General features: G+C 33.7%; 2 protein-coding genes across 3 annotated transcripts; one reads left to right on the top strand and one right to left on the bottom strand.

Moving 5' to 3' along the window:
- The first annotated feature begins 962 nt into the window (after positions 1–962).
- Positions 963–16,159, top strand: LOC145601295 (protein COFACTOR ASSEMBLY OF COMPLEX C SUBUNIT B CCB4, chloroplastic-like). 2 transcript variants are annotated; one of them, XM_081657293.1, is made up of 9 exons: positions 963–1,138; positions 1,234–1,403; positions 2,480–2,579; positions 2,713–2,786; positions 3,104–3,285; positions 3,406–3,476; positions 8,017–8,100; positions 15,180–15,348; positions 15,833–16,159. In XM_081657293.1, exons 1-8 carry the CDS (start codon positions 1,016–1,018, stop codon positions 15,270–15,272), a joined length of 897 nt encoding a protein of 298 aa, XP_081513419.1. In that variant the 5' UTR covers positions 963–1,015; the 3' UTR covers positions 15,273–15,348; positions 15,833–16,159. The 2 variants fall into 2 exon arrangements, with proteins under 2 accessions (XP_081513419.1, XP_081513418.1); XM_081657292.1 differs by having other exon boundaries at positions 15,827–16,158.
- Positions 16,160–16,408: 249 nt separating this feature from the next.
- On the bottom strand, positions 16,409–19,020 carry LOC145601294 (glycosyltransferase family 92 protein At1g27200-like). Its single transcript, XM_081657291.1, has one exon. The coding sequence runs from the start codon at positions 18,582–18,584 to the stop codon at positions 16,689–16,691; it is 1,896 nt and encodes a 631-aa protein (XP_081513417.1). The 5' UTR covers positions 18,585–19,020; the 3' UTR covers positions 16,409–16,688.
- Between the last annotated feature and the right edge of the window lie 8,602 nt (positions 19,021–27,622).

Genomic DNA, 27,622 nt, shown 5'->3' with positions numbered 1-27,622 from the left:
TAAGTTTGAACCTTCTCCCTAACTTTTTTTTTTTTATATTTCAATAACCCCATACTATTTTTATATGAGATATATTGCTACATATGTTAAGCTCGGCCCCCCTTATAAAAAATTCTAGTTCTACAACTGACTATTAAATCTAATGAATCTACATACGTTATGGATAATATTCTGTAGGAAATAACTAGTTATAATCTATAAGACCATAATACCAAATTCAACTTTTAAATTGAACATACAACTTCAACTTATAGCACAAGATTGCTCCGTAATCAATATATATCATAAAGTACCAAGTATATCAAATTTCATATTCACTTTAAAAACAACCTATCAAATCATCCTTTGTTAAAAAAAAAATAATAAATAAATAAAAATGTAATAGATGACTATCAAATACGGAGTATATATTTATCACAAACTTTTAAATAAAACGGATGTTCAGTAAATTACTGAACATCCGTTATAAAGTGACAATAAAATGCGCAAAAGTTACTTTAAAACGCACAAAAGTTAATCTGACATATATAAGAGTTATTTATCCTTCATTGATAAATTTTGACAAAAGTGACACTAAATTTGATAAAAGTGAACCCGATGTACAGTAAATTACTGAAAACCGGGTGTATACAAAAGTGATTGTATATTTATATAGTATGCAGAGTCGAAGATTGTACTCATTATCACAAATACATATATTCGGTATTTGTGGTTACAATTTCAGCCCAACTAACTACATTTGTTTGGGGTAAGGAATTCCTTACCTCTCACGCTCTTCCTAACCCTCTCTACTGTTGAGTGTTAGTCTGTAAAGCTGGATTGTCTTAATTTGTGAGAGATATTGGTTTAGTAAGATTCTTTATCTTATTATTATTATTTTTTTTTTTTAAAAAAAAAACATGATAAACTCCATATACTTGGTAGTATTTTTGTTGGCAAAACCTGAAGAAACAGAAGACTAGCAATTTACTCCGTACTTCCGTAGCATGCGTAGCAACTTCAACAAATTATAACAATGGAAGCGGGAACTCTCCACCTCCATATCCATTCTATTTATTGCACACCTAAACGACCTTTCCGATACCACCGTTCATCTTCCCCGACTTTCCCGCGCTTCTCCATTTCCAGCTCTATTCAGGTACTCCCTTTCTCTCTCCTCTCTTTTTCTCTCTTCCGCCATTTTTGGACCTCAAGCTTTTCTTCAAGCTAACAACAATGGAGCTTATTGTATAGTCGGAAGGCTTCAAAGGTCCGAAACCTAGCAGAAATTTGGTCGCTGATTGGGTCTCTAACAACGACAATGTCGCTCGTAGCTTGCCTATTTATGTCGGTGCTTTCTCTCTCCTCGCTGTCCTCTTTAATCGTACTGTTTCCGGCATTGCTCCTGTTGCCGACGCTAGTAGGTCAGTTTTCATAATTGCCGAATTTCTTGAATTTGTTGTTTAATTCAATTGTTTAGCCTGATAATTTCGATGTTTTTTTTGGCTGATTATCGCTTTTATTTTCGAATTGAGTTGATCAATTCTGAGTTGGATGTTGAATTTTTGTGGTTGTTGTTGCTACTACTACAAATTCCAGCTGAGATAAATTAGGGTAAATGCGGCCTGGAATTTGCTATAGATGATGTTGAATTTTCGTTGTTGTTTGATTATTTCACCTGATTGTTGCATGGATGAATTAATAGGGTTATTTTAAGATTAGATGTTGGTATTATAGTTGATAATTGAAAGCATTTTTGAATGGTAAAGCCGTAAAGGTTATGAAATGGTGGTAGCTAGGTTAGAAATGTGGCGGAAAATCGTTTCTAGGGGTGTCCTAGTTGGAATCGAAAGCGAGAAATTTGATGGTTTGATCTATGGAGAGTGGTGAATTGTGAGTTTTTGTAGGAAGACTATATGCTGTGACAGTATACTGCTAGTCTTGGGAAAATTTTGTAAATATATTTGTGGATTAGGATAGATAAGGTAAGTAGTTATTTGGAAGGATTCCGTGATGATGGATGGCATATTGGCATGAGGTAATGACAACCTAGTGCTCTTAAGAATAAGAAACTTCCATCAACCGTGTTTGCTAACTGTCAATTTCTTCTTCCTGATATGGTAAAATTGATGCATAGTTTGCGTGCATTTTGTTTTTCTGTTTTGAATGCATGTCAGATTAGACATTTGAAATCTAAATTGATCAGAGTTTAGAAGAAGCCTAGTTTTTACTCGCCGCCATGACTTTCTATCTGAATCTCTTTTTTCCTTCTATACAACTTGTAAAATTTTGTTATGAAGCCAGGCTTCCTTCTTCCTAGGCCAGTTCATAATACATCACCTCCTTTAATGAGAGAGGTATGTAGAGTCCGGAAGGGGGCACCATTCTGAGTGCAAGAAGCTTGTTATCTACGATGTCTCTTGTAAAGCAAGAACCATATATTGTGCAACGTTGGTTTGATTTATTTTCTTGACCTTGTATACTTAATTGTGTTTTGCAGCTCACAGTCAAGGGCAGATCTGTTGGCTCTTGGATTGGCTGTTACGAATATCTTAACTGGTCTTGTTTGGCTGTCAATAAGGCCCAAAGCTATCTCTAAGGTTAGGAATTCCATTACATATATAAATTTCTAATCATTCCTAGCATACCCTGTTTTTTTCATGGACCGAAGGATTCATTTCTACTACCTGGATTTTGTATGGCGATGTGTTCATCGGTCTCCTTCCATTTCAGGTGGATCCTGAAGGTGTGGAGTGTCGCTGGATATCTCCCAGCCTCCCTGATTCTGCTATTTCTGAATTAGAATGGTGCTGTATCTAATGCATATTTGTGCTCATTTCCGTGTTTGCTTCTCTTTTTGATTGCTTTTGGTGATCTTGTGTAATCAAATAAATTGTTCCAAACCTTCCAATGTACTCACAAAAAAAATAACCTTCTCACAGTATCTACTATCCCACAGAGATGTTATTAAAAAGAATTTTCACTAATATCTCTCTGCTAACACATTGAGTAAGATTGAGATGATGTATATAAACTATATTAATCTATTATGGTGGATGAAAGCTCTGATGATGTAGGTGGCCTTGGGTTTGGTGTCCAGTCATGATTCTCTCCCTTTTTGCAGGTTTTGGCAATCTCTTTCAGCTGTCACATGCTGCAGATCCTTGGTCATTATCTATGAGGAGAGTTGTATCTGTCAAATTGGTGTGGCAGCTGAATCATTGATCAGTGGTGAAGCAGAGAATGTAGATGCCAAAAAATTGATTCAGGGCACACTTTACAGAGGCATCATGAAATCTGGAGCTCGTATGATATTTAATTTGATTATTAATGCTGTTGCTTCTTTTAGTATTGAATATTTATGAAGGAAAAAACCATTATTGTACCCTTACCTTGACAAAAAAATGTTCTTGCTTGTGTCTGCAGAGAGCTACTTGGCAAATCTCTCTCTGTATCCGGGCAAGTCTGAACTGCCATTTTTGCCATCAAACACACAGGTATGCCTTATCTTATTGTGTGATGATAATGTACCTTAGGGCTTGAATAATGTGGATGCAGTCAATAGGTGTATGTCAGTACTCAGTAGTGATCATGGTTAGGGAAGAGCCCTTCTTGTATAGGTTTGCTGGAACGTTTAATTTATGTGTAGCAAGACTCCTGCAGGCCACAGGAAGAACTAAGTAGTTGATGCACTTATTCAGTTAATTGGTGGATTTGAGGCTGTAATGCTTATTAATATATGTTGGAGTTACTTTGATATTGTATGAGCCCTTTAGCTAAAGCCACATCATATCAGGTTAGGTTGAACAATAAAAACTTGGATATGGACATGATGCATACAACACCGGCAGGAAATTTTGTCCTTATTAGCTTGGCTTTATATATGGTTTTCCATTGTACTATGTATATATATATTTTGAGCTGCCTTCTACATAATTATAACTGGAAATAGCCTTGTACCATCATAAACAAATAGAGTAGGATATGATATACCTTGTTTGTGGGTACAAAAGCTATTTCAAGCTAGGTATTCTTTACAATCCCAAGAATTTTATTAAATTTAATTAAAATTACTAAAGCCCAGATATGTCATAAGCTTTCTTGTTCTTGCTCTGCCTTTTTTCTAGAATTTTCTTCTTTTTTACTCTGTCTTTTTTGGGATTTAAGGGTGTGAGGAGCTAATTTTATATGCCACTTGAAATTTAGAAATTAAGCCGGTTGTTCGTAGTGATGGTTGATTGTGCTATTCACTAGATAATTGTAGTGGGAATCAAAATATTGTTTTTTGTCCTTTAGTGGCAGCGCTCTACGAAATTGATAGATGCATTGAGGCCTTGAGGGACATTATCAGAATTTGAAGTAAAATGGACTAGTATCTTACTGAACTGTAATGTACTAAATTTAAATGTGTAGCTGTAAATGAGTGATAGAGAATGAAAAAGTGGAAGAGCATAATATTAGAAAGAAGGAAAATTTGTAAAAAATTACAGGGAATATAAGGAATCAGAGGGAAGGCAGCAAACATTTGCAGGAATTGAGAAAGGGAAAGATGGAACGGAATGTATCTACAACTAATCATAGTGTCTACCAAATTAATTAACAAGCAAGTATAAGTTAGAAACTTCAATTTATTAACTGCTAGGAAACAAAAGAGAAAAGACAAATGGAGATTAATTGGTTACTTGATCCTAAAAGCTGAAAAATACTGTAAGAAAATTCAGAAGTTATTAATTTTTCTGAACACTTTCTTTAAATAACGCTTTACTCCTGGATTCATCATTTTCTGCAGTATCCACTATCTGGCTTGAAAGAACTGGCCTCTAGATAGTTACCAATAAATGTAGTTACCAAGTAAGTCTAGAGTTATCCAAAGTGACAATCTTTTCTGCTATCATCAACCAAATTGCATGAAAAGGGGAAAGATCAATGAAAAGTAAAAAAGAAAAGAAAAAAATAAATAAATGAGTGGTGATTAATTTTCCATCCGTCCATCCTTAATGACTATTCTTGTTAACAAACTATGAGTTGCATGTAATGAAGTTCCCATTCGTTATGGATACTTTTCCATCAAAAAAAGGCTTCATCTATTCATTCCATTATGAGTGAAAGAACACTTGTAATCAACCAACCACCCAACCATTATAGTATCAACAATGATTGATTAGTATTTTGTAACAAACACAGCACAACACCAATACATATTATAATAATAATAATATAATACTCCCTCTATTTTTTTAAAGTGACACATTAGCTTCCACGCGGAGTTTTATGAGAAGTATATTGGTTGTATAGGCTGGGTGGTTTGGTGGAGAATTAAATATTAGGATGTGAGATTAGAGAATGATAAAGGTTTTAAAAGTTGGGGACTATGAAGATAGAGAAATAATTTTAAATGTAGTGGTAAGGACAAAAGGAGTGAGAGATATGATTAAACATGGTAGAATATTTCCAAAAAGTAAAAGTGTGTTACTTTCAAAAAAATTATTAAACCAAGAACGCGTCAAAGCCGTCAATTGATGCCAAGTTGGTACATTCCTAAACAACCATCACTTTTAGTGATTACCAATTTTGGAAATTTTTTTGTATGGATATGAAAGTGTGGATATGCCTTCAGTTTTGGACAATTTTCGACTTTTCTGATCTTGGAAAGGAAAAGGGTTGGTATGCTTTTCACGGATCCCCGTCACCCTAGGAGGCCAATTTGGTGATCACTTTGCCTTTGAAGTGTCAATTTAGTTGTTTACCTATATGACTCCTTTCATTAAATCAAGGCTATCTCGCGACTTTATATGATTGACTAGGGGTCATATATGGTTCCAAACAAAATTATGTGACCTCAAAATGCATCCATACAATCCCGATAGTTTTCAACATCGGGTTTCAAAACCTTTTAAATTTGTCTGATTTTGTGTATAGCCTTCCATTGGACAATTTTTTACTTCTTTGGACTCGGAAAGATAAGAACTTTGGGTGCTTCCCATGGAATTTACGCCACCCCCGAAGGCCATTTGAGTGGCTGGAACCATTCACTTTGCCTTTAAACTTTCAATTTAGTCGTTTAAGATCATGCCTCCTTTAATTAACTCAAGGTCACTACGGGCCTTTATGTGACTGAATAATGGGCGCATATGGTTCCAAACAACATTATATGAACCCGGGATGCATTCCTTACTATCTAGATAGTTTTCGACACAACATAGTGGTTATACTTACAGTCAAGACATTATTCACAATCTATTCATCAGTATCTATTTTTTTTTTTTTTTTTTTTTAAGTTTTTTCAAATTAAAAATAGTAGAAAGAAAAGCATGAGGACAAGGTGTCCTCACAAAGTAATCATCAAGAACGGTAATAATGAGTTTGGACGGAAAGGATTAACAATGAGTGAGTGTTTTAAAATTTTGGGTCGATCATCTAGAAGAATGGTGACATTGATAAAGACGTGGCCCGTGGGCTTCAGTCGGGGTGGCTTGAATGGAGAGCGGCCACAGGAGTGTTATGTGACTAAAGTATTCTTTTAAAGTTGAAGGGGAGATTCTATAGGACTGCCATAAGACTAGTGTTGCTCTATGGTATATAATGGTGGGCTTCTAAGAAGAAACGCATTAAAAAGATGGAGGTTACGGAAATGCGTATGGTAAGATGGATGTGCGGGAACACTCTAAGAAAAAGAATAAGAAATGAAGTTATTTGCAAGAAAGTGGGTGTTGCAGGCATTGCAGACAGACTAAGGGAAAATTACCTGCGTTAGTTCGGGCATGTAAGACGGAGACCTCATGGTGCACCAGTACAAAGAGTGGAAGAGTGGGATCATATTGATGGAGAGGTTAAACGAGATGGAGGGAGATCGAAAATGACTTTGTTGGAAGGAGTTAGGAAGGATATGAACTATGAAGCATATGGATTTGCATAAGAATAAGGTATTTTATCGTAAGGGATGGAGGAGGAAGAATTTTGTGGATGACTTTACGGAATAATCACTTTTGGTTCATGATTAAGGCTTTGATTGATTGATTGTGAACTAACTAATTAAATAACATATAGATAGTGCCCGTAAAACTTGGTGAACTTTTTTCTAGATATTTTTTTGTCTTAATGTTGATTTTCCAAAAGCAATGACTTCTCAAGTTCTCATGTTGCTGAATAAGAATGTTGGCATAATTTATACTTCGTCATGTTAAGTGCTTTTTGGAGGAATTGGTTCAGTTGCTGATTTGCACTACATATGGCCGACTGGTGGACTTTCTTAATGTTTGAGAGGATCTGTTGTGGGTCTTGTGCCTTCGCATTTGAATCATAGACTAATATTATAATTATAATATTGTCTTATTTTATTTATCATGCTGTACTTCACCTCCCTTGGAGACATATTATGTTAATGCAAAGGGCTCTAACCCTGGCTTGTTAGTACCAATTCAAGACATTAGCTTTAGAAAAGAAAAAAAAAAATTAGGATTAGGTGGAGAAAGATCAATCCAATGGAGGCATAAGGTGTATATCAATCGTGAAGTAGAGAAGGTTCGCCCGAACCATGAAGTGCAATGACTCAAAATCACTGGAAATTAGTTTGCCCGAACTGATTGAGTGGTTCGCCGAACCTCGGAGTTCCTTGTTTAAGCAGCTCAGTTTAGTCCGTTTTTGCGATATGGTGTAATCTTGGTTTTAATCCCTAGACTATATATTGCCTTTGTCCTCTTATTTTAGGTATTCACAATATATTGAACACTTTGCTAGGGTAGTAGGGTATAAGGGAGGTTTTGTGGGAGCATTTGAATATCATACTATTCATGCTTGTAATCTCATTTGTCATTCATCATCAATACTACTCCATACTCCATAGTCTTAGGTGGGTTTTTCTCCTCATTCTCGGGTGTTCCCACTGTAACACTGTCTCCATTTCTCCTGCTTATTTTCTTCATTGTTTGTTCTCTATTAATTGCTTGCTTGTTCATTGTGTTGTTGTGGGTTGATTGCAAATTAGTTGGCACTCTAATCCTATCAAATAGATTTCTTCTAACTGTTTCTGCTGAACAGGCTGTCATTTTGCAGCCACTGGGCGACAAAGGAATTGCAATTATAGGTGGTGATACAATAAGGGGGTTTTCCACTGCTGACCAGGTGTGCTTAACTATTATAAGAAGCTCTCCATTTTCATCGTATATTGAGGTTCTTATATGTTTTTACTGTTCAATAAAATACATGCCAACATGGTTTCAAAAAAAAAGGAAAAAAAATATACATGCCAATGTACATTTCAAACTCCGCAAACTTGCAAAGGGCAGAAGCATTACTGATTAGTGGTTGTGGTTTGTGGACAGCTTGCACAAATAACTAATTCTTTTTTTTTTTTTTAAGTGATGGATTGATGTCCGTAGATAGCCTGATACAAACTATGGCTGATACACACATCTGTGAGAGAATTGTATTATTTTTCACTTGAGATCCCCTTCTTTGAATTTAGTCACCCATATCTAAACGTAATTGAATGATTATTCCTTGGTCTCCAAGAAAATGAAACCATGTGTCAACGTGTTTGCTTCTCCCATGTTGTACCAGACTTTTATCAAGTTTTATTGCTGACACGTCAACATATATTGGGTAAGTCCTTGTAAACGGCCTAAGTTCTTGCATGATATTTTATAATCACAATGCTTCACGTACTACAAATGAAGCTGTTATATACTTGGATATATTGCTTCCTAAATTCATAATGCCACCATTGGCAATTTTTTAGAAATCCAAGTATTAACTGTCAAACCTAGATAAAATGAATATTGTGTTGTAGTTTTCCTCCAATATTGATTATTGACCCAATCATTATCAAAGTAAACAAACAATTTTGCTTCATCTCCATAAGAATAAAACATTCCAAAATCTAAAGTATCCATAATGTACCTCATAATTCTTTTTACATTGCACCAATGAGATTCTTTAGGTGTCTCCATATATTGATGACAAGCCCAACAAGAACATCCAACTAGATTTTTGTATAAAGTTGGTCAATTAATTTTCCTTATCCAACTTTTGTCATTTTAACACTGTTTCAACAGTTTTAATTATAGGTATGCACGAGTCTATTTGAAATTTCTCAAGAATCTCCTTTGCACATTTGAAAATCAGAATTTCTCATTAAGCCACTTTAATGCTAAGAAGAAAATTCACAAGACCAGAATATGTGCACAAAGTCCTTAAGCATTGTTGTCTAGTAATCATCAACATAATATAGATACATCGTCGCTATGCAGGATGTTCATATGGACTCTTAGTAAAACTAGTTTGTTTCCAATATCCATCAATTCGTGCATTCTAGGCTTGAGGAGGTTGGTTTTAACTAGAACTGCCAAAAACTGACCTGAACCGAAAAGCCGACCTGAACCGGCACTGATCTGAACCCAACATGTACCACAATGGGGTGAAACTAGTAACCTGAAACCGACCTGATGTTAACCGACAACCGATTTGATCCAATACTTTTTGACTTGAACCCGAACCTGCACCCCGAGTAACAGTGAACTGATTTAATCCGACCCAACAACAATCTGAACCCGAACTAGTACCCGACCCAATTAGAACCTGTACCCGAGTCATGGAAGGTTTAATAAAATCTATGTCTTTTGTTCAACTTATATACTGTTAAAAATCTGTAAACCCACAATCCGATTTAGCTTGTATACATTTTGTTCTCTATTACTCATATATAGGTTTATTAAAATCTTGATAATGCTGATCAAATTATGGAAGGCGTAATTATAAAGGTTCAACTAGAGTACATTTATATTTATTAGAATTGAAATTGAACCAAAACCTAACTCAACACTAACTCGAACCCAAATGTACAATCTATTAATCCACTCAAACAGTCAAACCTAACTCACATACAACTCGAACATGAAATTGAATCCGATCAAAATTTGGCTCGAATTGAACCCGAGGACCCGACTTTAACCAACAATGATCTAAACCCATCCTATACTCCAACAATGGGGTGAATTATAGCCTTCAATTTTGCCACTTTTCGTCACACGGTCCAAAACCTCAAATTTTCCTTTAAAGAGTCGATTATAACCTTCAATTTTGTAATTTTTTTTTGACCTTTTTTCGCCTGGAAATAAAAATTGCCGAGATGTTTACCATGGTCCCTAATATCCTTCGGGAGTCCAATTGGGTCGGTGGAACCATCCACTATGCCTTTAAACAGTCATTTTACTCGTTCACAACTTGCACTGATTTCGTTAACTCAAGCCTATTACGAACGTCAATGACAACATATAATGATTATATATGGTTTCAAACGGAATTATATGACTCCGAGATGTATCCATTATGGTCTCAAGGCTTTTCGCCACCGGGCCCCAAAATCTCAAAATTTCCTCAAAAAGCGTGGATTATAGCCTTCAATATTGTAATTTTTTGACCTTTTTTCCCCCTAAAGTAAAAGTTGCCGAGATGTTTACCATAGTCCCTTATACCCTCCGAGAGTCCAATTGGGTCGGTGGAACCACCCAATATGCCCTTAAACGGTCATGTTACCCGTTCACAACTTGTAGTGATTTCGTAAACTCAAGCCTACCACGGACATTTATGACAACATATAATAATCATATATGGTTTCTAAAGGCATTATATGACCCCGAGATGTATCCCTTAAGGTCTCAAGGCTTTTCGTCTTCGGGCCTCGAAACCTCAAAATTTCCTTAAAAAGCGTGGATTATAGCCTTCAATATTGTAGTTTTTTGACCTTTTTCGCCGTGAAATAAAAATTGCCGAGATTTTTACCATGGTCCCTTATATCCTTCGGGAGTCCAATTGGGTAGGTGGAACCATCCAATATGTCCTGAAACGGTCATTTTATCCGTTCGCAACTTGCATCAATTTCGTAAACTCAAGCCTACCACGAACGTTTATGACAACATATAATGATCATATATGGTTTCAAACGACACTATATGACCCCGAGATGAGTCCCTTAGGGTCTCAAGGCTTTTCGTCACGGGCCCCGAAAGCTCTAAATTTCCTTTAAAACGTGGATTATTGCCTTCAATTTTGTAATTTTTTGACCTTTTTTCGCTTGAAATTAAAAATTGCCCAGATGTTTACCATGATCCCTTTTACCCTCCGGCAGTCCAATTGGGTAGGTGAAACCATCCAATATGTCTTGAAACGGTTATTTTACCCGTTCGTAACTTGCACTGATTTCGTAAACTCAAGCCTGCACGGACGTTTATGACAACAAATAATGATCATATATGGTTTCAAACGGCAATATATGACCTCGATATATATCCCCTAAGGTCTCGACACGTTTCGCCATCAAGTCGCGAAACCTCAAAATTTCCTCAAAAAGCGTGGATTATAGCCTTTAATTTCGTAATTTTTTGACCTTTTTTTCCCCTGAAAATAAAAATTGCCGAGATGTTTACCATGGTCCCTAATATCCTCCGGGGGTCCAATTGGGTCGGTGGAACCATCCAATATTCCCTTAAACGGTCATTTTACCCGTTCACAGCTTGCACTTATTTAGCAAACTCAAGCCTACCACGGATGTTTATGACAACATATTATGATTATATATGGTTTTAAACGACATTATATAATCCCGAGATGTATCCCTTAGGGTCTCAAGGCTTTTCGCCACCGGGCCCCAAAACCTCAAAATTTCATAGCCTTCAATATTGTAATATTTTTACCTTTTATCGCCCGAAAATAAAAATCGCCGAGATGTTTATCATGGTCCATAATACCCTCAGGGAACCATCCAATATGCCCTTAAACATTCACTTTGGTCGTTCACAATCTGCACTGATTTCGTAAATTCAAGCCTATCACGGATGTTTATGACAACATATAATGAATATATCTGGTTTCAAGTGGCATTATATGACCCCGGGTTATATCCCCTAGGGTCTCAACACTTTTGGCCACTTGGCCCCGAAACCTCAAAATTTCCTCAAAAAGTGTGGATTATTAGAGCTGGCAAAAACTGACCGGACCCGAGAAATCGGCCTTAACTGACAATGATCTAAACCTAACCTAAACTCGAACAATGTGGTGAAACTAGTGACCTGATCTGATCTTAACCGAAAACCGATTTGATCTAGTACTTTATAACCTAACTCGAACCTGCACCCGACTTGATAGTAACCGTAAACCGATTTAATCCAACCGAAAACAATCCAACTAGTATCCGACCCAATTAAAACATGAACCCGAGTCATGGAAGGTTTAATAAATTTTATATACCTTTTATTCAGCAAATAATTATGTAAACCCTCAATCCGATTTAATAAAATCTTTTGTTCAGCTTATATACCTTTTGTTCTCTATTACTCGTATATAGGTTTAATAAAATCTTGATGATGCTTGATCAAATTATGGAAGGCGTAATTATATAGTTCAACTTGGCCACATCGATATCTGTTAGAATTGAACTTGAACCAAAATTTGACTCAACACTAACCCGAACCCGAATGTACCATCTTGTTAACCTATCCAAACCCGACTCAACATAACTCAACCCTAAAATTGAAACCGATCTGATTTTAACTCGAATTGAACCCGACCTATATCCGAAAAGGTGAACGATCTGTTATAACTTGAACTGAAATTGACCCGACCTGAACTTGAACCTAATCTGAAGCTAGATTGACCCAACATAACTTGATCCTGATTTAACCCGAGACCTAATTTAACCTGACCCAAACCCGAATACCTCAATTGACAGCTCTAGTTTTAACCATTAATTTAATTTTAATTAAAAATTTTGTCATATATTGATCACATACACTATATCTTCTTCTCCCTTGATTACATAACTTTTGGTAGTTCCGCATAAACCTCTGCTTTGAGCATGCCATAAAAAAAAAGGAACACTTGATATTAGGTTGATATATCTTCCAATTATGGTGTACCACACGTGATACTCTTGAGACATTATTTGAAGGTTTGGAAAAATAATATATAAACCATGCGAACCATGTATTTCTCACTTATGTTGTGCCGCAAGCCCGTAGGAGATGCTCTTTTATGACTTTATGGTTTATACAAGAAAAACATAAATAGTAGTATTCATAGATTTAAACCTTCGATAAGAAGGTTTTGTGATTAAAGGAGATAAAGTTATCTTATCAATTAATGATTATGTGTCCTATTAAAATAGACATTTTTATGGTTAAAAAAAGCAAAATGCTCATTTATGGAATGCATGCATTGATTAATATTTTATATGAACATCGAGTCTATGTGAACAAGGATGATATGTTCTTATGGTTAGCCTATATGTTGATGATATATTGTCCATCTGCAATAGTCATGCTATATTTGATGATTTCATGGCATCATTGTGCAAGTAATTTGAAATGACAGGTAGTGATCTTATCAATTTCTATTTTGACTTAGAAGTGAGCCAATGAGAAATGAATTTTTTTTATTTTTCCCGAAGTATGCAAAGGGATTCATGAGAAGTTTAAAATGGACTTGTGTAAACTTATTAGTGTTCCATTGCGATAGGGATAAAGTTGACAAATGAAAGAGAAAAGGAAATTGATTTAGACAACTTTATACAAGAGCCAGTTGAAAGTTGGAGATACTAAGCCACATCACAGGCACCTTGATATTGTTTATGGAGTTAGGCTAGTCAGTTGATATATGGATACCTAAAGAATAATGCACCTCAAAGAGTCTACTGAACAGTTTTTAGATATTGGAATTTTTTTTTTTATCGAATATTTAAAATTATTTGGTTACTCAAAAAGTGATTGGACATATGGTCAAGTTGAGAGGTAGAACAAAATAGGATAGGTATTTTATCAAGATATGAAGCATACAGTAATGTATAGAAAATTTATCTTCAATATATTAGTCATTAAATTAGAGAGCTAAAATGAAGAGAAAAATACAAGGGTATGGGAAAATAACTTCAGAAAAGTTATACTCCAAATTTAATTAAAGAGTATTTATTGTTTTTCTTGCTATACCATATTTGTTTCTCCACTATGAAATCCTTTTAAATTTACTTTTTTTTTTTTTTTTTTTTTTAAAAGTGTTACACTTTGACCGGCACATATCTTTTGGCAATTTAATTGACTTAAATATTATAATAGGTAAGTAGAGTAGTTGAACTCCGCCAGTAGGTCTCTCGTTGCCACTCCTAGAATAAAGGAGGAGGGTTACAGTATGCCAATGACAACTACTGTAAAATTTTATCACATCACTTGACATGAGCCACAATGATTGACAGTAGTAATGTAGTATTAGTTTGATTGAAAACTATCAAGTAGACAAGAAGTTTAAATTACGTAGAGAGAGCATGTTTTAAAGAAAGCAATCATGAACAGTAGAAATCTGGAACTGCACTTAGATATTGAGTATGATTTTTTTTATTTTTTTATTTTATTATTTTTTTTTTTTATTGTGTGTGTGTTTGGGTATGTGTCATTATGGTGCTTGTAGGTTTTGGTGTTTAAGAGGAATTGATGGGGTGGGCTATTAACATCATGGTGGGTGATGAGGCAGATGATCAATTTGAGAGGGCAATGTGGAGTATGGGTTTTGAACTTAGGATGAGGGTAGATGGCTTTTGAATTTCAAGAGGATTGGTATCTTGTTTTTACTCTTTATTTTTTCTACCTCTTTCATCTAGTTTTCATAACTAGTGGTAGTAGGATAAATGTACTCTCCAGAAGTTGTGCGTATTGGCAGTATTCCATCATTGTATTTTTAGCTGTTAACTAAGTTATTGGACACTGACAAATTTTCTTTCGAATACCTTTGAAATGGAATCTATATGAGGAAAACATTTTAGGATCACTCCTGATGTGCATTTCATGGGAATGACTTCTGCAGATTTATAATTTTTATCATTTTATTTATTTAATTTTTGAAAGCTTAACTTGAATGTTCTGGTTTCTTCACTTTTCTGAGTTGTTGCAAATTTTGGAGGCTATATTAATTGATAAGATATGTCATTTAGCTTATATATTGTTTTGATCATTAAGATTCCTCAACTCTATGTCACCATCCAACTCACATACAAGTATACAATTTGCTCAAGGGATTATTTAGTAATAATGTTTTATTTGTCCCTTCAAGCAGTTGATAATTTGACATTGATTATTATTATTTTTTTTTAATATTCCTTCCAGCTAATGTTTCAGTGATCTTATAATTTCCTAAGTCAACATCTCTGTTATTGGTTATAGGCATGGATATCATTGATTGGTGACAAGTTGGATGCTACATTGACGAAGTCTGTGACTGGGGATGCACTAATGACTCCAGATACAGGTCGATAATGATAATGTAAATTCTCGATGAATTGTGGTACACAGTAATTTGTACGGATGCTAGTTACTGAAGCCTATAGGCAAGGTATTTTATTTCTTTCCAGTGCTCAAATAAGCCCCCAAACATTGAGAATATATTAAGCAGACAATGCCATGAACCTTTTTTTTTTTTTTGCCGACTATAAATGTGCAATAAGAAAAAATAACAGGAAGGAAAATGTCATTGTAATGTAGCTCCTGATTTCTAAAAGATGAATTTTAGGATGTTGTATGTTGAGTTTTTTATATGGTCTAAATTGGTTTTTGACAAGCAGGGGAGTGATTACTGTCTGCCTTTTCAGTGGATTAAGTTTAAATACCTTATCTGAGTTATTTAACAAGTTTAAATAGCTCTACTAAGTTCCATTAGTCATTTTTGCTTACTAATCTCAAAGTGTCTGTTAAAGTCTATTGATTGAGTAATTGACCATTATGGTAACTTTAGCATCTTCCAGTAATGGAAATACCTCAACTTTATATTTTCTGATGTCAAATATGAGTCAGTAATCAAATAACTTTGGCAGATTCAGGTCTCAATGTCTCATAGATGTCGCAGGGAACATCAGTATCCCGTCTCGGAAAATACGTCAAAGGAGAAGTATATAGTTCATTCAATTTTCTTTGTACATTACCATTAACTGTAAGTTTCCGAATCTTATGTACATGGGCTTCCACATTGGTTGATTTCTCGATTAGTTAAAAATAGATTAACAGAATTCACAGCCGCTGGATACAATTTCCAGCAAGTGTTAGTTATCTATTTTCTGTTTAATTCTCTTGATGTTTGCAATGATTTATTCAGTATTTAGTGTTAAACTTGATTTTGCCCACAGATATATTATCAGATAGAAATTACTATATAAAATTCGGGGAAGTGAGTTCCCCATGTCTGATATCTGTGTCAGAAAGCAGTTTTTTCTTCATATGCACACTTGTAGTTGCAGTAGCAAAATTACAATTCACAAAGAACTGTTTTGAGCCATTGAATGCAGGACTGCAACTGACATGCAGTAGTTTGAACAAAATGCTCAACAATGCACTATTTGTGAAGTCGACATAGTTCAGAAGATTACTACTCCGTACCAAGTATGTGATTATTCTTTGGATTCAAAAAGCTCTGCACTGTATTACAAATTAATCCAGTAAATCTTCCAGAAGATTACATACATCAGCAGATGAGGAAGAAAAACAGAAAAAATATTTTTTTAAAAATAAGAGAGGTATTTAATATCTCTCTAATTTGCCTAGGTAAAAACTGTAACTAATCTATGGCTTCTCTACAAAACATGCACAAGAAATAGGTTCAATAAATAAGGGAGAAAAAAGAATTAGTGTGTCGTTTTATGTTTTACAAATGTAGATGAACTGCAGGCATCTCGACCTTGGTCATTGAACAGACCTCTGCCATGGGAGCAACCCTGTATTCCGATCAGCCAGGTTAGACAGAACAAAGTCCCTTAACCTGGTATCCCAAACCTCACAGAACTTTTGGGGCCAATTAGGTGGTTCAATAGCTTCTGTCCCCAACCCAGGTGCCCTGTCTCTTGAATTTTCATTCTGATTCTCTTGCCAGTCAACAACATAGGTTGAAACCCTTCTGTAGAATTTTGCTTTAAAGTTGTCCCAAACTTGGTACTTGTAGTGGTTTATCACGGCCCGATGAAAATTTAGCTTCTTGAACTCTTTTTTCAGCTTGAAATGATGAACTTGATTCAGAAGACTATCATCAACAGCATCAGGCCTAACAATTGACTTATGCCTCTCAAGGCCCTTAAGCCGGCAAGTATACCCTAACATCAGTCCCTCTGCCGGGGTTTTCTTTAGCCCTGAGGGTCCAAAATTATGGCAGTCTGTTCTTATTTCACCTACTGTTCGCTGTCGTGCTGAAACATGCTCCACTACAGTTTGAAGAGCGTTTGGTCCCCGATAAACAATGGTTGAATTTTGCCTGGGTTTTGGAGGTGGGAAGTTGTAAAACTCATCCACATCAAAGAATGCAACCCATTGACACTGATCTCTGGCCCTCAACAAACAGTGTGAGAACCCTGCCTCCTGAGACTTAATCCACGGCCAAGTGTGCCTATTCACATCATAATTCTCGGCATTCAGCTCATCAATCACATCCTTTAAGCCGTCATCGCTGTTATTATCATAAACAAACCACCTCTCAACCCCAAGCCAAGTATGGTACATTACCCACTCCCTAATAAATGCAGCTTGATTCCAAACCATAGTACAAGCACAGAGCTTATATTTAAGTTTAGACCTACCCTTTACATTATTCTTATTACTGCTCTGATGTAATTTTGCTATTGATGGTACTAGTAGTCTTTTCGTACCTGTCAAATGGGACCTTCCAGGCACTTTGGAAGTCACCTCGACTGTAACTCGAACATCTTCGCCATTCCACGGTTTCACCTTCAATTCCGGAGGCAATGGGCACCTGATTATCTCCTGTGCTGCAGTGGTTGCCTGTGTAAAAAGTGCATAATCCTCACCCTCCTTCGAAAATCGACACCTAAATGGAGTTGGTTCCGATTCTCTGTCTGACTTCAGCTGCAAACCCTTGACAAAAACAACAGCCATATCCTCCCCATCAAATACCGCCTCGTAAGCCACCATATCCCACAATTGAACACTCTTCTTATCCCCCCTCCCCATCTCCCACTCAATACCTTTCCCACTCTTCCATTTCCCCTTCAACCCAACAGCCGCCGTGTAATTCGCAGGCGGTACCGGGCACCGAACCAACCACCTTCCATCCCCATAATCATCCACAGACAACATGGGATGATTGACAGTTTTCTTCCCAACACTAACACCCGATTTCCGGGGGTAAACACAGTCAATTTTCTCAGGAAGTTGCAGATGTAAAGATTTACTCTGACTAGCAGGTAAAATTACCAACACATGATCATTAAACAATACTCTGCTCTCAATGCTCAACCCCATGAACAAACCATCACCTTCACTACTATTCTTACCATTACTAATAATCTTTATCTTACTAGTATTACTTTTACTCTCACTGCTACCAATCACAACTTTTCTCTGGGTAGAAAGATCCTGCACTGAGTTACTACTAATTGAAGAGGATGAAATTATAGCCAGTTTCGGGACGATCGGCGCAGGCCGAAACGTCCCGGATCCAAAATTAAAATTCCGAGTAATAAAAACAAGAAACAAGAAGCAACAAAAACACACCATTATATACCTTGTTGAGAAATTCTGTGTTAAAGATAATGGTGTTTTAAGTATCCGTTTTCTCTTCCTAACATCCATTTTTTTGTTAGCTTAATTATTGTAAAAATCTTTCAAAGAACACAGAATTTAAGAAGAGAGACAAAAGAAGAAGATCTGAAGATTAATGGTGATAGAACAAAAAAAAAAAAAAAAAAGTTTATGTGGATCTGGGTATATTGGACCGACAGTGGGTCGGGTGAGTTTCGTTGTGTTTTGTGTCGGAAAGAGGAGAGAGAAAATTAGAAGAGAAAAACACGCGTTTAAGGCTGCGGATTAAGCCGAGTAATGGGAGGCGAGTTTTTAAACTGCTACTTAGTAAAAAGAATGTGTTTGTGTTCTGGGTTTTTTTGGTGGTGGAATAGGTACGTGAACGGGAATCATTGGTGGTCCAACGTTATACGTTGGCTACTATTCTTTGAGAGTTTGATTAGTGAGTAACTTTTGTTTGATTGAGAGAATTTTAATTTGGTTTAGCTTTATGTTATTGATGGGAAGAACATCGTGGCCTCGTGGTTTTGAGGATATAAAACCCGATTTTTTTTTTATTTATATTAATAATAAAATTATTTTAATAAGTGCATTTATTACCAAGTCCTGAGAATTTTAATTATATGATAATGGACTGTTATTTAATTTTTGGGGTTTACTAGTTGGTATTATAAAATTGATGGTGACTTGTAATATTCTTTTAAGGGGTAAGTTGATTTGTTAAGAGAAATTATTTAAAATGGTTTTTGGGTATGAACCGGTTCATGTGATGAGCAAGGTATTAGTTGTGTTGTTTTTTATGCTTATGTCATGTAGACATTATGTTGTGAGTCAAGGATATTTAAATTTTAAAATACTTTAATGCCTTCTTGCATTTTTCGTGGAAAATTATTTAACAAGTTGGTGATGGTAATTTGAAAGTTTCTTTGTGGGTTTACTTATAGAAGGTTTTACAATTTCAACTTTTTTTTTTTTTTTTTTTTTTGGACACCCAACTTTTAAGTTTTTTAATTACAAGTATTTTCTTACTTTCTCATAAAATATTTTGATGCAAAATGTGGTACATTAGTGGTGATCATGTCAATATCTTCTATTCTTCCATCATGATTGATGAACCCCAAAAGTTTTTGTCTATTTTGTTTCCTCTTTAATAAGCCCAAGATTCTCATGGAGTAAAAAAATGTTATGTGTATATCAATTTGGGTGTCTAGTGTAAGTGTGTAACTAGAAATTCAAGTACAGCAAGGTATGACCTAGAATGAAATAAACGTAGCTTAAGAAACACATCCAAAAATAATGTTTTTAGGAACAATGTATTTACCCAATGGGATGGGTCGTGATTTTGATTTCACCTAGCACAACATGTGCACACTTTTTTTTTTCCCCATTGTGCAATGCCAGACCCAAATCATGGTGATTCTAATACGAGTATGATTTGTAATCGATAATATTTTAAAAGTTAGGTTTAACTAAATTACTTTATATACTACCTCCGTTTCTTATTACTCGCAACAAATGGGTATTATTTGTGAAATATAAAATATTCATTTGTTGCAAGTAATAAGAAACGGAGGTAGTAGATAATAATATTCCATCAAAAAAAATCTCTCTTTTCCCTCAACAGATAATTCAATTGCTAATGAATGCCGTCAAGAAATTGTTGCTTCATTTAAGGTTGGTTTTTTTTTTCCTGTCATGTGTATTTGAAAGCCAATTGAACAGTGGATTATGTTACAGCTTTAGGCCATCAAATTGAAAATTATCTAAACAATTAATCCGATATAATTATAAATTTTCTTATTTAATTTCATTACATAAATTAGAGTACAATTTTAAGAGAAGACCTACCTAACATTTATATATTTCCTTAAGAAAAATCAACCTTAGCTCAACTAGGGTGGATTGGTAGAAAGTAATATACACCTGGGATAATTTACTCATTTAGGGCCTGTTCTCTTACGTTGAAATTCAATTCAGTTCAGTTCAGCTCAGCTGAGTTCAGTTCAGTTCAGCTCAGCTCAATTCAGTTCAGTTCAGTTCAGCTCAATTCAGTTCAGTTCAGTTCAGCTGAGTTCAGTTCAGTTCAGTTCAGTTTAGCTGAGTTCAGTTCAGTTCAGCTGAGTTCAGTCAATGAGAACAGGCCCTTAATCAACACAAATGAGGAAATAAATTTTTACTCATTTGTTAATTAAATAAGCTAATGACCCCAAATGTACGGTACACCCGGATGTATATAATAGACTCTTGAAGATTGGAGTAGCCTAGTAAGGGCTCTCTAAAAAAACAAGTTTCGAGTATCAAACGAAAGTTGTCCTTTTCACCTAAACTACTACTCGTACTCCGTAATAGTCTTCCTACAAATGTACTCGAGCTTCTGTCGTGCTCAATTAACCTATTACTCTATTAGCTTTATTTTATTACATTATTAAATTTTTGTAGGAAATAACCTACTATAGCCTTTTAAAAAGTCTAATATTTACATATAAAAAAAAAATGTATCGTGCTTGTCACTTATCCGTTAAAACATCCCTATCACTTTACCAGGAATCCCCGCAAATCATACACTTTTATATTAGCAAATTTACACTCTACTTGCCTTTTTTTTTTTTTTTTTTTTTTGGGTATTTTTGGTAATACCGGATTATTGTCAAAAATGATCCGGAGAATAATAATTGAGCATATTTACAAATTGCAATAAACAATTAAACGACAATAATTACCGTAGCTTCTCGTCGTTTCAGAGATAGGACATGATGTAATATTAGCAACCACTGCCTAATCTTGTCCGATTTAAAACCCAACAATCATTTTCAACCGTTGGATTTGATTAAAATTCAAAATTGACCTCCACATGAGTTGGAAATTTATAGGTGGAACGAATAATATAATTATTTGTCGTACCCATGTGATTATATTGTTAACATTATTAGGCCGCCTTCGTTTTGTAGGATTCTGATTAGTTAAAATAAATGAGGTGTAGTTGTCACCTTTAAACATACAACAATGTTAAAAGTAGAAGCAACGTATATTAGTTGGTGTTACTATTAAAACATTCATGTAGGTAGTTGAGGTACTACGTACAATATATGCTATTGCATGCATGATTTTAGCTAGAATGAACTATGAAGGTTGTTCTTTTTATCATTTCTGATGACTAAGGAATAAGGACATGTCACTCCCCAGTCCTACCCAGCCGATCGAATTTATTGATTATAATTTTATAAATAATTGTTTTTACTAATCAAGCTAATTTACGCCACGCACTATAAACACATAAGCTCTTTTTTTTTTATTATTTAAATATTTTATTTTTAAAAAAATTATAGCCCTATAGGAATTTTTTTTGGCTACTTATGAGTTATGAGTATTTTGATTCGGTCAATAAAGTGCTAGTTGGTAAATTACATTTTTTTATTGTTGGTTGCGATTTGTTTTTGTTAGTATTGATTTAATTTTGTTTTGGTATGCAATCTAGAGTATATTTTTCAAATATAATGATTGCTTTTATGGTTTTTTCAACACATCATACCCCTGAGTTTTTTGTTTATTCACTATAAACCCATGAAAATTTTTAAATTCACCATATACCCCTAACTTGTTACAATAATTCACTATATACCCCTAATGAAAATAAGATGACTAAAATTTTGTTAATTATATCTCGAAACCACCTTAGATATCTCCCCCTCATTCCAAAACCACTCATCTCCCTTTTCTAGCCCCCAAAACCACTCCAAATCTCCATAACCATATCCGAATGATTGAATTTGAGGATGAGAAAAGGAAATTTAGAGTGATTTTGGGGGTGACAAAAAGGAATGTGGGTAGTTTCGGGGGTAGGGGACTCTAATGATTGACAAATTAAATTAACAATCATTAGTCATCAAGGGCATATGGTGTATTTTTTGTGAAAACTCGGGGGGTATATGATGAATTTAAAAAAGTTCAGGGGTACATAGTGAACAAACAAAAAACTCAGGGGCATAGGACAAAAACCCGTTGATTTTATCAAAATTAGTTTTTTTTTTTTTTTTTTTTTTTTTTTTTTTTTTTTTTGTAAAGAGGGTCAAAATTGAATTGATTTGTAATGATTGATACTTTTGTAAAATGAAATGAGGTGAATTGAACATACCTTTAACTCAATACAAAAAAAAAACAAAAAAAAAAAAAAAAATAAATAAATAAATAAATAATGATGAAAAGAGTAACACTGCATCCATTTCATAGAGTTCTTCAACTAATATTTTAATGTTCACTTTAAAAGGTTAATTGACTGTTAAAACGTGAAATAAATTGACATATGGAGTTTCTTTTTTTTAATTGAAAGTAATTTTAAATATAAAAAAATGTCTTGATGATTAGGCATTATACATTGCACGTTTTCTAGCCATCAAGATGATTGTTTTTTGATAGTGGGTAGGGTCTGTTCTCTTCAATTTAAATGCAGTTCAGTTCAGTTCCTAATTTTCTCCTCTTATAAAATGTTCTGTTCAATTCACTTCAGCTCATTTCAGTAAATCAGAGGCCCTAAAAAAAGCAAAACTTAAGAAAAATAATTTGGGATGTATTGTATTATAATACAGACCACTACATATATTTTGCAAAAAAATTTAAATTTATAATGATGAAATCATTGGCCAATGATGTTATAAACTTATAAAAGTGTTCTTTCTGAATTTTTTTTTTCTTTCTTAATTTTGAAATTTTTTAATTTAGCAAATTTTGTCATCGTTACAGTGACACTATACACCACATTGTTAAGACTACCAACCTAACATATATTGAGTAAATATTACAAATGCCCAACAAGTAGGACATGCTAATACATGTAATACTTTGATAAAACTGGCATGAAAGAGGCATCACGATCCTTGAATAATGACATTGAATTATTAATATATACAATAATAATTGAGGCATATAGTCAACATTAACAAAACACATGAATGAAGGAAGTTTCCAACTACACGTGCTTTCATGGGTTTCATCTACCATTCATACTCTTCTATGTTGAAATTTGGGCAAATTGCGTAAAAATTGAGAGCAATATTGATCAAGTTATGTTTCATTTAATTAATTCGAAAATGATATAAACTTTTTTTTAGGGCTTGTTTCATTATTCATTTATATTGTATAAACTTTCCTAATTACGGGTATATTACATTCCGTATTTGAACTTATTTAGGCTAGACCAAATTATATTATAAAAATTTATTAAAAAATTTAAGCTTATGTATCTTTAGTGAAATTTGATTGACATAATTTGATACTTAGCAAAAAGTCCTAATAATGTTACATGTGTGTATATATAACGAGTTAAATAAATACGGTGTAGAAAATATTAACACCGAACAAAAAATACAATATCAATTATTTATACTGTACTAATTTAAGTGTGATTTTGTTGTACACTACTCCCTCCATTTCATGGTTAGAAGCCTACTTTTAACATTTGTTACTCACATAATAAAGAGAAATAGACTTTTAATTATGATACTACGATTTAACCAAATTAAATTATGTATTAAATGTTTATAGGCTAACCTAAGAGCCATGCGTCTATTAAATATGTAAGTATGTAATTTGATTACCAACGATGAAGTTGTGATTGTGGAGATTTGATGCACGTAGCAATGTGTTGTGATTTGTGGGACTTCACTAGTTAGTTTTTTTTTTTTTTTTATTATTATTTTTTTTTTTTTTGAGGAAAACTTCACTAGTTAGTTACAAATACGTATGTAGTATACTTTTTCAACACCAACCTTGAGAAGTTGAGGGTCACCATGCATACCTCAATTTAGATAACAAATTTTCAATGGAATAAATTAATCCAACGGGATCTCTCGAATACAACGACTAGATAACCAACATTAAAACAAAATATTCATTTGCCAACTTTGTATTCAATTTGACTTTATTGAGTGTATGTGGAATTGTGGATATAGGTGAACACAATTGCTCATAATATTCATTCTTAAAATTTCTTGGGTGGAACTATAGACATATACAAGAATTGTTATGAACATACATATATTAGAATGTGTAATTATATGTGTATAGGTGGCACAAAGGAATAGGTTGTTAATTTATCGGAGTAATAATTTTGATAAATGAAATTATCTAATTAAGTTCTACTTCAAAGTCTAGCCAATAAATAGTACAGAGTAGTATGTAGGAGCCATTTTATAGTTAGGTAGAGTTGTTAATCTCTAGCTTAGCATAATTAAATACGGAGTACAACATAGGTAATGGGGCACAAAAAAAGTTGTGGAAAATAAAAAATTAATCATACACGACACGAAAAAGATAACGTGATTTCATTTATTTTTGAGCAACCATTCAAATCAGCCAAAATATAAGTATGTGCTAATTGTCAACTCGGTCTTATTGCATGTCTAGTTCACATGCTATATCATATTCCCATTTTCAATAGGAAAATTTTATTTTCTATATTTTAGGGGAAATCACTTAAACCTTCCAATAAATATAAAATATAGTTATAAAAAAAAAAACAAAAAAAAAAAAAGCCTTGAAGTACATTATACAAAAATCTTAATCTGTATGGATAGTTGTAAAATATAATATGAAAATAAGGGAACGACGTTCTAAAAAAGAGCATGTGCATCGTCTTGGCCATTATCTTACCAAGTAAAGTTCCAACAATTGGGCATCTGACAAGCCTCAAAATTTGGAGTTTATTTATTTATTTTATCTATAAATTGGTGGATAATTAGATATAGCCTTGTGGGAGAGATCAACGGAAAATTGTAGCTATGGTCGTTACTTTGATTTGCGGTACGCCGGTACATTTTTTTTTTTAGGAAAACGGTACGCCGGTACATGATTAGCTTAAAGATGGATTTTCTTTTTCCCCTCTCTTTTATTCGTAACTAAAGTGTATCCGTGTAAATACACTGAAAATACATAAAATATAGGTCAGGTTCTTTTGAGCTTCTGGATTGAGCAGAGTAGTGCAGAGTTTCCACACACTGTAGTGTAGAGTATAGTAGAGTAGAGCAGAACAGGACAGGGCAGAGCAAAGCAGAGAAGAACAACTCAAAAAATAGGGCCATAGTGTATGAAATGATATAACTTTTTAATTTTATTTTTCTTATGTTTAACTAGTAGTTGGAGATTATTTAAAACTGCAAGCAAGTTCCTAGCTATAACTATTGAATTTGCTCTCATATGGAGTATTTTCGATATCCTATTTTCATAAGATTTTTCATTTAATTTGGTAGTCAAAATATTTAATATTATTAATGACTTAACATGTACTATGACTGATGAACATATTAGACAAAATAAATATCTATTGGTATATCTATTAATTTTATAACTAATATTTTGAAATACAATTATATAAGACACATGTCGTCTCCTTTGTCTTTTTTTACTCTGTATTTCTTTTTCATGGCTCATTTCCTTATTCACCTTGTCACTATAAATTTAATCTGTATTCAATATTAATCAGAAATTATAATTACAACTCATTAAATCAGATGAAGATAGTGGACAGATGAAAACTCTAATTTACAATAAGGAAAGGAAAAAAAAATCACCCAAAAAATTGATTGGTCAATTGATTGCAAATTAAGTTTTGAGAAGAAAATAAGTTACACGTTTTAAACTAATCCACAGTTCCACACTCTTTAGTCTTTACCCATGATTAAGTCTTTAACAACTTCAAACTAAAGCCAATTTACAACTTTGAAAGAGATTCTAATTGACCAAGCTGAATTTATGTGCTAAAATAAGAATGTTTATGCATCTAATTACTTAGTTATTTTTGTATATTCATTATAAAGATCTCCTATTGGTAAACTAGTCCCTTTCATACCTAATTTTTTGGCCAATTTCTTACAATGTAGGCCTGGTATATTAAAGATATGATAAGTTGTCATCTTAAACTATACATTACATCGAATTAATATATTACATTATCACAATTTAATTATTGATGCGTAAAAAGGTACAAATAAAACAAACTTGCTTCAATTGCTAGCATAATTGCATGTATGTTATATTACAACGCAAAATATGACATGATTTTTCTCTTTAAAAGCGTAATACCACCGTAAAAAATACCTAATGTCTTTGTATGGATTAATATATGAGATTATTATATCAATGAAATTACCTTTTTTTTTGGCTCTAATTGAGCAGACATACGTGGGATCGGATTTGCTTGGAATTATTTTTAACTTAATAATAACATGGAATATTGGTATGTATTACTATCCACTAAACCTGCTAAAGTGCTAAGTGCTAATATTGACCAAGCAAAATATAAACAAGTAGGTTAACATTGACAATTTCTGATATAACTCGTATATACTTTCTTCCTTTTTTATAAAAAAAAATAAAGAAAGTTCTTCGTTTTTTACATTGCACTACTGCCACTATACTGATGACTTTTATAATATCCACATATACTAATTAATTTGATTATTTTTGGTGATACATATAATAAAAACATACTTCGTATATGATTGTATATATAATTTTGTCAAATGCGTTTCAGTGTATCTTATTTGTAGTTAAAGTAATGTATTGACTGTCGGAAAAATAGCCTATGTATGTATATGTTCCATATCAATAATTCCTACACTTGCTAATCTTACCAATAGTTAGATGTATTCCATCAAAGATATCCAAATGTTGAACAAATTTTTTGTGTAAGGTTGTCTGACAACCGACAAAATAATCAAACACTCCTAGTCTCCTACGTATATATGTGGATAACTTTTTCTTTTGTTGAAGAACATGGATAAATACCTTTTAACCCCACATCTCACCCAAAAAATTAAATAAAAACAAAACAATAATAATAAATAAATAAATCCTTCCTAATTACTGTGATAACAAAGACAAAAGTCTAGAAGAGACTAGAATAATACGACTCCGTACAAACTTCCTAATATACTTAAACATGATTTCACTATTAAGCAAAAAAAAATACTAAAAAAAAAAAAGGATTATATTTCCTAAAACTAAAATAATAAAATTATTAGGTTGTGATTAGTGATTACTAAAAGATTAGGACACGTTTGAAATTATTGGTATCTATAGAATGGACAAAATGGAAC

Source organism: Chenopodium album, chromosome 21 (genome assembly GCF_948465745.1).
Source record: "Chenopodium album chromosome 21, dcCheAlbu1.1, whole genome shotgun sequence".
Lineage (NCBI taxonomy): Eukaryota > Viridiplantae > Streptophyta > Magnoliopsida > Caryophyllales > Amaranthaceae > Chenopodium > Chenopodium album.
Note: the sequence above shows the minus strand (reverse complement) of the source record. Positions and strands in the feature narration are given on the sequence as shown.

Coding starts and splice junctions, on each gene's coding strand:
- LOC145601295 (XM_081657293.1), top strand. CDS start 1,016: ATGGAAGCGGGAACTCTCCACCTCCATATCCATTCTATTTATTGCACA. Junction 1,404..2,479: donor CCTGTTGCCGACGCTAGTAG/GTCAGTTTTCAT, acceptor TGTGTTTTGCAG/CTCACAGTCAAGGGCAGATC. Junction 8,101..15,179: donor GGTTTTCCACTGCTGACCAG/GTGTGCTTAACT, acceptor TATTGGTTATAG/GCATGGATATCATTGATTGG.
- LOC145601294 (XM_081657291.1), bottom strand. CDS start 18,584: ATGGATGTTAGGAAGAGAAAACGGATACTTAAAACACCATTATCTTTA.